General features: G+C 44.9%; 1 protein-coding gene across 2 annotated transcripts; it reads right to left on the reverse strand.

Moving 5' to 3' along the window:
• Window positions 1-208: 208 nt before the first annotated feature.
• Window positions 209-11,627, reverse strand: LOC133510771 (golgin subfamily A member 6-like protein 26). 2 transcript variants are annotated; one of them, XM_061839096.1, is made up of 17 exons: window positions 11,493-11,627; window positions 11,035-11,203; window positions 10,815-10,944; window positions 10,613-10,744; window positions 10,449-10,523; window positions 9,901-9,972; window positions 8,599-8,715; window positions 8,339-8,524; window positions 8,157-8,266; window positions 6,908-7,457; window positions 6,456-6,566; window positions 6,089-6,193; window positions 4,954-5,112; window positions 3,668-3,768; window positions 3,375-3,588; window positions 1,459-1,551; window positions 209-1,387 (listed from the first exon to the last, which is right to left on the reverse strand). In XM_061839096.1, the coding sequence occupies exons 2-17, from the start codon at window positions 11,196-11,198 to the stop codon at window positions 1,220-1,222; spliced, it is 2,487 nt and encodes an 828-aa protein (XP_061695080.1). In that variant the 5' UTR covers window positions 11,199-11,203; window positions 11,493-11,627; the 3' UTR covers window positions 209-1,219. The 2 variants fall into 2 exon arrangements, with proteins under 2 accessions (XP_061695080.1, XP_061695081.1); XM_061839097.1 differs by lacking the exon at window positions 4,954-5,112 and having other exon boundaries at window positions 216-1,387.
• Between the last annotated feature and the right edge of the window lie 103 nt (window positions 11,628-11,730).

Here is an 11,730-nt window from a genome sequence, read left to right on the forward strand (position 1 = left end):
GCTGCCACTGGGATGCCGAGTGAGACTTCTGCAACTTTGCCCCAGAACGACACGCTCTCCGCTCATTTTTATCTTTCCGTACAGACATTGAAGTTATTATTATATGTAGTATTTCTTAATATCTATTTTAAAATGTATTTAGGGGTAGACCTTAAAAGTTTTTCTGTGTTTGAGGTTTATTGGTCTGGATCTGAGACGTCTTCTTTTGTTTGTGGTGGGCAGCTGCTCGACTCCACCAGCAAAAGCGAAACCCGAAATGTTGAAAACAAGAGCAACAAGGAGTGAGCGTTGTGCTTGTAACTTTTATTTACACAGACGGAAACGTGGAATTTTAATTTGTTGCTATGATTCAAGAGACTCAAACATGAATAAAGATGGAAATAAATGTACAAAGGAGACGTAATCAAGTACACAACTAATGAGCAAATGCGCAACATTGTACATAATAGGTAGGGCAGACGGATAAGGGTCTAACACTTTTATTAAATAAAAGTGGGAAATACATAAACACACGTTTTAATATACAGTTGAATGTAGGCCTAACATTGAAACGAGTATGGAGCGCCATTATTTATGCGTACGCGGTGCCCCATTAAACTGCATTTTATAAGTGCACCGAAAGGTTTTCCTCTCTTAAAGGCAAACTTTCACTTCCATCTTTTCGCGGTAAACCGCAACCCCTTTTTCGCACGAGTCCTCCCAACTGCGTTGTTACTTGTGTGTTTTTCCATCCGCCAGTAACACGAGAACTAAAATCACAACCATTTCACAATACGCGTTCAGTACAAATGCACACCAACGAATAGATTTTGTGGTAACACGGCAAAAAAAAAAACCCACCAATAAACTTACAGTAAACATCAATTGTGCCGATGGAGAAAATTAATTATCAGTCCATCACCCGGTCAAGTTTTTTTTTTAATTTATGAACGGTCTGAACTCCATTTTTTGTTAATTCCAGGGATGTACTGAGGTGAATAATATTCCTCCACATTCCGTACTTAACATGGATGTTTTCTTCAGTGAGTTGAGAATGAACCAATAGCGCCTCCTGCTGGCTGATGTGGTTCACACCATTTTGCCTCAATTCATGCATTTATCCTTAACGATCACTTTATCAACTATAACTCCTGCCCTTCAAAAGCGTAGCTTTGATGCATATCTTTCCCAGGAAGATATGAATTATTGACACTTTCCTCCTGATGCGATGACAAGAAAGTCATTTCATAAAAGTGGAAGACCAAAACGTGGATATTTGATCTTCGAATATCATGAGGTAGGAGTTTTTGAGGAAGTCCACGTAGTTCTGGATGCTCTTCTTATGGCTCTCGCACTTGTCCAGGCTCAACTGGAGCTCTTTCACGCGCGCCTCGAGATGCTTCTCCGCCTGAACGGGGGCACAGAAAACGTGAAAAGCATATTTGCGGGGCGGAGGCGAGCGGGAAGCTCGGTACTCACCGACAACTTGCCCTGACGGAGAAGCCGCAGCTCGTTCACGGTGGTCTGAAGGGCTTCTTCTTTGGACAAAACTTGCTCCTTGACGTTTTTAACCTGAAAACGTAATAATAATAATGATAATCAGCAACGGAAGTGGAATGGCACTCTACTCGTACAGTATTGTTTGGTGTCCCCCCCCCCCTGCAGCCATGTTAGTTAGCATTTATCAGTCTTTTCCAAGAATAAGCAGATGATTTAACATGACAGGACTGTACCATTTTTAGTTCTGGGGCAGGGGTGGAAAAGTCTAACAAAAGGTTTTTTTTTTTGCCCTCGAGTTGTTTGTTGGTTAGCAGGCTACGGTCACATTGGAATTATTGGGATATCAATGTACATCTCATCTTTTTAGCGTTATACGACCGCCACAATGGATGTGAAATGAAATAAACGAGATGTCCTATCAATTGTGGAGTTTTCTGCTTTAATTTGAGGGCATTTACACCCAGATCGTTTGAACGGTGTTGACTTTACAACAGTTTGTATATACTTTATGCCGTCTACTTTTTAAAGCGGCCAGAAGCAATGACGCACGTTAGCCACCACACACGAGCTATCATTTCATATTTGGTTGGTTTGGTGGAGACGCCCGTAATTTCCAGCCTATAAACGCTTTCAACCCAGCGGCTTATGCGGTGACGCGGCTAATTTGCGCCTTTTTTTTCTAACGGCCGCAAGGGGGCACTCGAGCGGAAATATGTGTTGAGGAAGGGATTTTTACCGGTATGTTTTTTTTTTTTTTTTTTAAACTGGCCCTGTTAGCACTAGCGTTAAGGCCGCGCTAGCATATTTCTGCTGCGTTACTGCCGCGTCTCAGTGATTTAGGTATGTTTTTCTTTTTTAACCAGCCCTGTTTGTGCTGTGCTACCGTGTGGATACGGTGTAGCTGCCGCGGCTGTTTTTTTTTTTTATTTTTTACCAGGCCTGTTCGTGCTACCGTGTTGTTGCTATGTTAAGCTAAGATAAGTTAGTAAAACTATGAAAACTCATTCTGTTACCGTCTTTGTAAATATTTCATGTTTCAATGTGGGCACTTGTGGCTTTTACACAGCTGTTAGTGTTAGCACGGCGCTAGCGCTAGCACTAGAATTAAACTCTTTCTGTGTACCGTCTTTCTTTGTAAAGATCTCGTGTTTCAATGTGGGTTTCAATGTGGGCACTCATTCAATGTGCGAATTATGTCTGTACCAAATAGTATTTCCTTTACAAACGTACTGGGTGAGGCATGTAATCAGGTGCGCTCTGTAGGCCAGAAATTACGGTACTTTATTGCAGCTACTAGGACCCAAAAGTAATGACACACATTAGCGACCACATACGAGCTATCACTTCATATTTGGTTGGTTCCCTAGTTAGGAGACTACCGGTGATGCGGCGAATTTGTGCATTTTTTCCCAACAGAAAAGACTGACTGGTGGAATATATGTGCCGAGGAAGTGACTTTTACCCGTATGTTGTTTTTTTTAAATCAACCGTTAGGGCTGTGCTAGCGTGTTGCTGCTGTGCTACTGCTGCGTTTCAGTGATGTTGGTATGGGTTAGGTTTGGGTTATTTATTTATTTTTTTTTAGGTGCGGATTATGTATGTACCAAGTGGTATTTCCTTTCCAAATGTACTGGGTGAGTCTTATAATCAGGTGCGCTCTGTAGGCCGGAAATTACGGTATTTCCTCATTCACAGAGAACGATAAGATGACTGGACTGTACCATTATGAATCATGGGGTCAGATGGAACAGTTCAATTGTGACTCAAATGGCAAAAAGACAACAACAACAAAAAGGGAGTGTCATATAAGCGTTTGCTGTTTAGTCGACTACTTCCTGGTTCTGAGGATTCTGGGGTTGTGGTGGTGTACACGTAATCCTGAAAAATCCAAGTACCTGTTGTTTGAAATCCAATAACTCGACCGAGCATTGAGCCAGCTGCTTGTTGAGCGTTTGGGATTCGCACGTGCTTTGGTCCAGCTGGCGTTCGAGCGCCGCGCAGCGCGTGGACCGTTGTTCGAGTTGCTGGCTGCTGTGACGCAAAGCCGTCTCCTGGACCTCCAGCTTCCTTTCCAGCTCCAGCTTCTCTTGCCGCAGCTTCTCCAGCATCCTAAACAGAACAATGCGGGCGTCAGGGTCCGAACACGTCCCTTCGCCGAGGTCCAGTTTGGTCTTTGGCGTTTTCTTACTTTTGCTGGGCGTCCACTTGCTCTTGGAATTTTGAACCGGACTCTTCAGCGGCCTCTCTCAGCTCCACGGCCGATCTCACCAATTTCACTTGAGTCTGCAGCTGTTATTTCAAAATGCAGGCACAACGTTAAAAATGAATTAGAAATGATGATTTCGATGTTTTGGGGGGGTTTAAAAGTGCAGTTCCTCTGAGGTTTGATTTATTTTCTTGAATTAAAGTACCGGGTCGGGCCGGGTCTGATGCGCTCACATTTGGTCAGATTTAGAATGACTTTTTCAGTTTTTAAAGCTTTAATGTAAAGATGCGACCGTAACAACATTATCATGCATAACAAGTCTATCAATATTTTCTAATCGTATTTATACTGTGATTTGAATTGTAAAAAGGTTAGGTTTTCTTTTATATTAAAATAGCACAGAATTATTTTTTAAAATTGTGATGTTTTAATCATAATAATAATAATACTGACAAATATTATTGTGGCTTATTCTCTCTTTAGCGGGAAAAATAATAAACAAAAAAAATGGCAGATTTGGGGGGATTCTCTTTTATATTACAAAAATATTAGACAACTCTTCTAATAATCTAACAATATGATCTAATTGTTCTAAGTCGTTGTAAATAAGTTGTATTTGTTATTTGTATAATAAGTTAAGCTGTACAATAATTTATAATAAGATGTATTTATTATTTGTATGTACGTAAGGAAATAAAAACACTCAAATAATATATTCTAGCAATATTATTTTTCTAATGCTTAAAATAAAAACCAGCATTTATAAGCATAAGAACTTAAAAATAGTTTACATTTACAATAGTCTTAATGTATTGCAGATGTTGAGTTAGTTTCACCAAAAATATAAATTTATATTATACAGTACAAAATATCATACATTTTATTATATTTTTTATTTTCATTTAAAAAAGTTAAAAGATAAAATGAAAGTTATATTTTAGATTATATTTATTATTTCACAGAAACCTATAAACATTTGTCAAAATGTTTCATTTCATTTTATTGTAATTGTAAACTTAAAATATTATTGTATTATTGTAATTGTGAACTTGAAAAAAATAAAAATAAAAGTGAAACCTATTTTTCTACTAGAATGATGATGTATTACCTCTTTAATACAAGTAAATACTTTTTCAAAATCCTAAACCTGGTTGACAATTTTTTTTTCCATTGAGAAATCCCCTCAAGCGCTAACTGCCTCACGGTGACGTTTCCAGGGCGCCGATCTCGCCCGTCACGGCGCCGGCTGACCCTCCCTGCTCGCACACCTCATACTGCAGCTTCTTAATGGCCTCTGACTGTTCTGAGCACTTCCACTCGGAGGTTCGCAGGTTCTCCTGGCACGCGAGCAGCTTCAGCTCGGTCTCTCTCAGCGTTTTGGGCAAATGCTTCAGCTCATCGACACGGCCCTGCAGCTCCTTCCTCACCTGACGGAAGGTCGAGACTCGAGTGTGATCAAACCTGACTGACGGGCGGCGCTTGGCACGCCGCTACGCTAAGTCCAGCTGTGCGGTGTGCCGGAATGAGGAAGAATAGTTATCTGAAGCACCCTGTACAAACATCGCCAAAGCAGAACAAACTTTTGCTTTGGATTTAGTGCAGATTGGGAATAATATTAAACTATCCTGTCTGTATTATAACTGATAGCGAAGTTCAAAATTCCAATTTTCACACATATAATTCATCAGAGACGCTGTTTGCTACTGTTTTGGTTAGCAACAAAGTTCAAAGGGCCTCAGCAGTAAACTTGATGTCCGGATGTAAATGACAATGAGATACCTAATTCATTGATCCATTTTCCTTGCCGGTTATCCTCACAAGGATCGCAGGAATGCTGGAGCCTATCCCAGCTCTCAACGGGCAGGAGGCGGGGTAGAGCTTGAACTGGTTGCCGGCCAATCGCAGGGCACATAGAAACAAACGACCATTTGCACTCACAATCACACCTAGGGGCAATTTAGAGTGTCCAATTAATGTTGCATATTTTTGTGCCTGGAGGAAACAGACACAGGCACGGAAAGAACATGCAAACTCCACGGGGGGGAATCAAACCCGGGTCCTCAGAACTGTGAGGCCAACGCTTTACCAGCTGAGCCACCGTGCCCCCAAATGTGCCACCTAATTCAAATGTTCCTAAATACAAAAAAAAGTGTTTATTTGAGGGAGGCGTCCATTTTTGTTTCTTTAAGTGGATGACACATCCAGTGATCAATTGTGGGACACCGTCCGTCCATTAGAAGGACGACTATTTGAGGAAATATGGAAAATATCTCTCCATTCATCCACAGTAGTGATTTTTGGGCGTGAGCTTCCCCCGCCCCCCCACCGTCCCGATGGCCCCCCTACGGCCAGGCTAAACTACGGAATGGTCGGCAGCCAATCACAGGGCACATCAGAAATTACCTCATTAGCTTTCGACTCTTCTCCGTCTTGCATTTTGACGAGCTCCTGCGATACATTTTGGCATTGCAGCCTCACTTTCCTCAATTCGGCTTCAAGCGCTGCGACCTGATAGGACCACAAAGAGATCCGTATCATCCTTTTTATTAATTTGTTATAACACTTGTCCTCCGAGGTTGCGGAGGACAACCAATCAACTGGCAAATCGTGTACTGACACACCACCTCCGTCCACTTTCAAACGTTTTGACAATTTAGACGTCAATAAATTCCCGACATATGTTTTTGGATCGTGCGGGGGTACCGAAGACCAGGGAGCGATCCAAAGCCGCATTTCAGAGACGCGCTACCCGCTCGGTCCCGTCCCTCACCTGGTTTTCAAACTGCACAACTTTGCCGTCCTTCGCGCTGGACGCGCTCTTCTCTTGGACCAGCGCCGCCTCGCATTCGGCGAGCTTCTTCTCCAACTGGGCGAAGGACAACTACGACACGCACACAAAAAAACGTAGATTGCGTGCACGCCATAAAAAAATACCGCTTGTGCCAGTTTTAAAACTTATTGTGCAAAACTCGGACTGATTCCTACTCATTGTGTCAAGACGGACACAAGATTGTCCGGGTTAGAACCCGCAGGCCGACGTGCAAACAACTAGTGTGCCAACCGAAGGACGAACCATTATTTAAAAGCATTTCATATTTTATACTTGCATTTCTTTCTTATATCACATCCCTGGAGCATCTGTCCATTTCCAAAAAAAAAAAAACAAAAAACAAAAAACACAAAAGCAAAACTTTTCCCCAATTGCGAAGGCGCGCGCCGTACCTTGAGCGCGGCGTGACTGGCGCCGTCGTGCTCCTTTTCCGCTCGGAGTCTTTCGAGTTCCTGCGTCAAGCTGTCAAGCGCGGCCGAGGTCTCGTCCGCCTCCTCCGCGCTCCTCTCTTGCCTCTCCTCCCTTTCCGAGCTGTCCTCCCTCGCTTTCTCCGGTCCTCTGCCTTCCCTCTCCCTGGCCCCCCGCTCCCTCGCCCGCTTCTTCTCCCTCTCCTCAAATTCCCTCTCCCAATCCCTCCTCTCCTTCTCCCTCTCTGCCTTTCCCTTCAATCGCTCCTTCTCCATGTCTTCCCACTCCCTCCTCTCCTTCTCCCTCTCCTCCCTTCCCCTCACCTGCTCCTTGTCCTCCTGCACCTTTCTTTCCTTCCCCCTCGCCTCCAATTCCTTCTCCCTTTCCTTCACCTTCTCCTCCCAATCCTTCTTCCTCGCCTCCCAGTCCATCCGTTCTCTCTCCCTCACCCTGTCCTCCTTTTCCTTCATCCTCTCCCTCTCCTTTTCTCTCTCCATGTCCTTCTGCAGCTTCATTGGGATGCCGATGACTTGCCTTCAAACACAGAAATCAAAGGAAACATATTATTCCCGGCACGGTGGCTCAGCCGGAAAGTGTTCTGAGGTGCCGGGTTCAATTCCAGGGTCCCGGCTGTGTGGAGTTTGCATCTTCTCCCCGTGCCTGCGTGGGTTTCCGCCCACCTCCACAAAACATGCAACAATCCCGTAATTTCCTGCCTATAGGCCATGACTTTTTTCACACACTTAAAACCCTGCGGTTTATGCGGTGATGTGGCTTATTTTTGCATTTTTTTTTTTTTTTAGCATTTGAGGGGAAAAGGTAAGAGTGAGACCGCTGTAGTATATGTGCCGAGGAGGTGACTTTTACCGGCTCGACCCTGTTAGCACCGCGCTAGCGTGTTACTGCTTTGTCTCAGTGATTTTTACCAGTATGTTTTTTTTAACTGGCCCTGTTAGCACAGCGCTAGCATTAGCACGTGCGGTGGCGCTAGCATTAAACTTCTTTGTAAATATCTCGTGTTTCAATGTGGGCACCTGCGGCTTTTACACGGCTGTGGCCTATGCATGCACCAAATGGTATTTCCTTTACAAATGTAATGGGTGAGGCTTATAACCAGGTGCGCCTCTGTAGGCCGGGAATTACGGTAATCGGACACTCTAAATTGCCCCACAACACAAACTGCGCCTCCTGAACATTATTGCGCAAAGGGTGCACGTTTTGCAAACAACCTACTTTTGCAGCAGCTCCACATGGGCGGTAAGTTTGTGGTTCTCCTCGGTCAGCTGCTCCCTCTCCCGCTTCCATGAGTCTTTCTTTTCTTGGAGATTTGACAGCTGGGCATCCTGAGCAGGGACAAAAAAGTATTTTGCGAAAAATAGAGCCAAGTGAGACGCCCGCACGGACGCCGGTCGCACCTTATCCCTCAGCTGACTGAAGCATTTGTCGAGGGCGGCCTCCAGTCGCTCGGCTTTCTGCTTGTGCACCCGCGAGGCCTTCTTGAAGGCCTCCTTCTCCTGGGACGTCTGCTCCGTCAACGCCGCCAGGGACGCTTTCAGGTCCTCCAGCTCCGCCTTGTGCTGAGCCAGGGAGCGCTCGAGAGTCTCGAATGTGACGCAAAATCACGTCTTTAGCGGTGACTCATCTTGAGAGGGGGAACACATTTGAGGTTTCTTACTCGCAGTTGCACCGTCAGGCGATTGTTTTCTGCCTCCTTGTTGCGTAGCTGCCCTTGAATCCGGGCGCGAGTGCTCTCTGCGGACTTGGCTATGTTAAGAGCGCTCTTGATGTTCTCCTGCGGTCATCGGGAACGAGAAGGAATTCAACGAGAGGAAATAACATGGAAACGGTTGCCCCTTTTACCCTCTTAGTGATGCTATAATACACAATTACAGCCCTTTTATACTGCCTGTAAAAGTTAATCCTCTTTTTTTTCCAGGGTTGTTGTTCTCAATGAACGGCACCTAATAAACTCAATCCAGTAATTTTCACAGGTAGTATCAAGAGCCGTAACAGAGGGGTGGGGGGATAACATCTGTGTGTGAGGGGTTTCCGCAGTGCCAGGACAGGGCTGTAATGTTCCACACACGCTTACTTCTTCTTCTGTATCTGTGATAACTCATTGAATTATTAACATTTAGCGGTCACTCACATTTGAAAAATATATGGGTGTGGTCAGTCATGCCCGCAGATACAAAGTTACCGGTGTGGTCCACCAGTCATGCCCGCAGATGTATAGTTGCGGGTGTGTGTTCGGTTTTGTAATTATGAGTTGTACCCCTTTAAGAGCGGAGGGGGGCGGTGTCAGGTAAACTCGGATGTAGAAGTAGGCTGAGCAGCAGCTCGTTGTTAGAGACCGTGTGCTTGCATACATCCATCAATTTTCTTTGCCGCTTATCCTCACGAGGGTCGTGACCCAGAGAGGCGGGGTACACCCTGAAGTGGTTGCCAGACAATCGGAGGGCACATCGAGACAAACAGCCGCACTCACAATCACACCTAGGGGCAATTTAGAGTGTCCAATTAATTTTGCGTGTTTTTGGGATGTGGGAGGAAACCGGAGTCCTCGGAGAAAATCCGCACAGACACCGGGAGAAGATGCAAACTCCACACAGGCGGGGCCGGGATTGAACCCGGGACCGCAGAACTGTGAGGCCAAGGCTTTACCAGCTGAACCACCGTGCCGTACCACCGTGTTTTTAAAAATAAAAAAAAAAGACGTCAGGCTGTGATTCACTGCGCTGGATCGGTTTTCATGTGCGCTGAGTGTGCGACAAGTGCGCAGTTGCAAAGCTTAGCGGGAACATTGATCAAGACTACACAAAATAAGCGGCATCTTTGAATATCTATGTATTTCTGCTCGTAACAAATTTTACCGGCATGATTTTTCGTGCTCAACTTTGCACATTTGCGAGTGCCATGGCACGCAGTCGCACACCTGCCCGACAAATCACCGTGACTGACGTAGTTCTGTACTCGCCTGCTCCTTTTTCTGAAGATACATCAGCTCCTCGGCTCTTTTTTCTGTCACACCAAGGTCGCCTTTTAGAAGCTGGAGAAAACATATGTGAGAAAAAAAAAAAAGGTTATGCACGATGCAATTGCGGTAACTCCTTCACCCTCCCACCAGCCAGGCTACAAAATCCTGCATGTTACTTTCATTTAAGGACCTAAATTGTCCATAGGTATGAAAAGGAGTACGCCTGTCTGTGTGTGCCTTGTTATTAGGTTCTGACTTATTGGTCAAATTTAGCTGTGATGGGCCCCATCTTAGATACAAAGAGTTGTGACTTGAAACTTTAGCTCACGCGATCGCCATTTTGGTTTGGTGAATTTGCGGTGCAAGAAAACAAAGCAGTTAGCAACCAAACGGCGACAACTGTGGCTATCTCATATTAGCAGAGTCATTCCCTCAGTAGAGTAAACCCATCCAGCGTGGCCAGGTGCCCTGGATGTAGTCGCGTGGTCGAAAACAGTCTACAGTGCCATGTGCTCTATGTAGTTGTGGGTAAAATTGAACTAACGCACCTGATTTTCACGCTCAATCTGTAGAATCTTATTCAGCAAAGCGTCAATCTTGGTGCTTGCATCAATCCGATCAGCCTGATTAAAAGAAAAAACAATGAATTGTTTAATGAAGTCCATTAAAGATTGACACCATGACGTATGAGACTGAATGCGAGCCAATCGACCTCCTCGTCCAGAAGCTGGTTCAGTTTTTGCCGCACGACCTGGTTGAGCTGGCGAAAGTCCTCCATCTTCTGTAGCAAGAGTCCCCTCTGCTTGGCCACGCGCTGCCTGTTGACTGCATTCGATTTTGTATCCTTGGAAAATCCAGAAGAGGAACCATGAGGAGTTGGCGGTATTCTGCTCACGACGCCGGTCGAGACGTACCTTCAGGATGTCTTTGAAGGACACGAGCTGTGCGGCTGCGGAGACGATCGCGGCTTCGGCGTCCATTAGTCTCTTCACGAACGACCCAAACCCTTTATCGCTGTCCCCACTATGTGACGGATTACACGGACTACACGAAGACAGAACAGAAATAAAAGTGGGTCATGTTTGTGCATGCATCTCTTCATCTCTTCTGAGCACATATATACGTGTTCCTCACCAGTGGATTTCAACCTGCGGGGTTTTGTTCAGACCGGTGCTGGTCCAGATGGTCTTGGACGCTTCATGAGAGTTGTCGAGGTCTCCACAAGTCAGAGTCACGCCCAGCCTGGCTGAGGAGCCGCAGCCGGTAGGCTGACTCTGCCGCTCATCCTCGGGACACATAGTGCCTGTCATGGATGCAACAACAAAAGAGAGGTTCCTTACATACGCAACATTTTCAATAACACAGTGAGTTATTGCTTTGCATTAGTTAATTCAATGAAAGACGTTGTATAAATCTATGATATTATTATGATTAATCACACTGAAAAGCACGGCTTGTTTTTTTTTTTTAGCTTGAGTATTAGCATGTCGTCAAGTATGTTGTCAGGGAAGCGTGGCAGCGTAGTGTAAATCCCTGTCTTTATGACGCTTAACCATTTAGTTTCGATAAAATAATAAAATAGTACACCTTACCGTCCGAAGGATAAAGCGACAGATTTGGGTAAATTAAATGATCACAGGCCGTATGGTGTTAATAATACAGACATTACTCGCGGATTTGGTGGTGTTGTGGATGCGAACGCTCCAAAACACCCGCCCACTTTCTTAATCTCGGTGACGTGAAGATGATTGGCTCGTCTAGTGATAGATACGTGACGTCATGGAATTATTCCATCGTCGATTCGCTGGTTTGAAGGGGAGAACAAAAACA

This window comes from Syngnathoides biaculeatus, chromosome 13 (assembly GCF_019802595.1).
Source record: "Syngnathoides biaculeatus isolate LvHL_M chromosome 13, ASM1980259v1, whole genome shotgun sequence".
In the NCBI taxonomy this organism is placed as follows: domain Eukaryota; kingdom Metazoa; phylum Chordata; class Actinopteri; order Syngnathiformes; family Syngnathidae; genus Syngnathoides; species Syngnathoides biaculeatus.

Bases quoted from the DNA above. Each gene is read 5' to 3' on its own strand.
- LOC133510771 (XM_061839096.1), bottom strand. From the start codon at position 11,198: ATGTGTCCCGAGGATGAGCGGCAGAGTCAGCCTACCGGCTGCGGCTCC. The intron at 7,458-8,156 runs GTAGGTTGTTTG...CTGTGTTTGAAG, and splicing joins CATGTGGAGCTGCTGCAAAA to GCAAGTCATCGGCATCCCAA. The intron at 3,769-4,953 runs GTGTGCGAGCAG...TTGAAATAACAG, and splicing joins TTAAGAAGCTGCAGTATGAG to CTGCAGACTCAAGTGAAATT.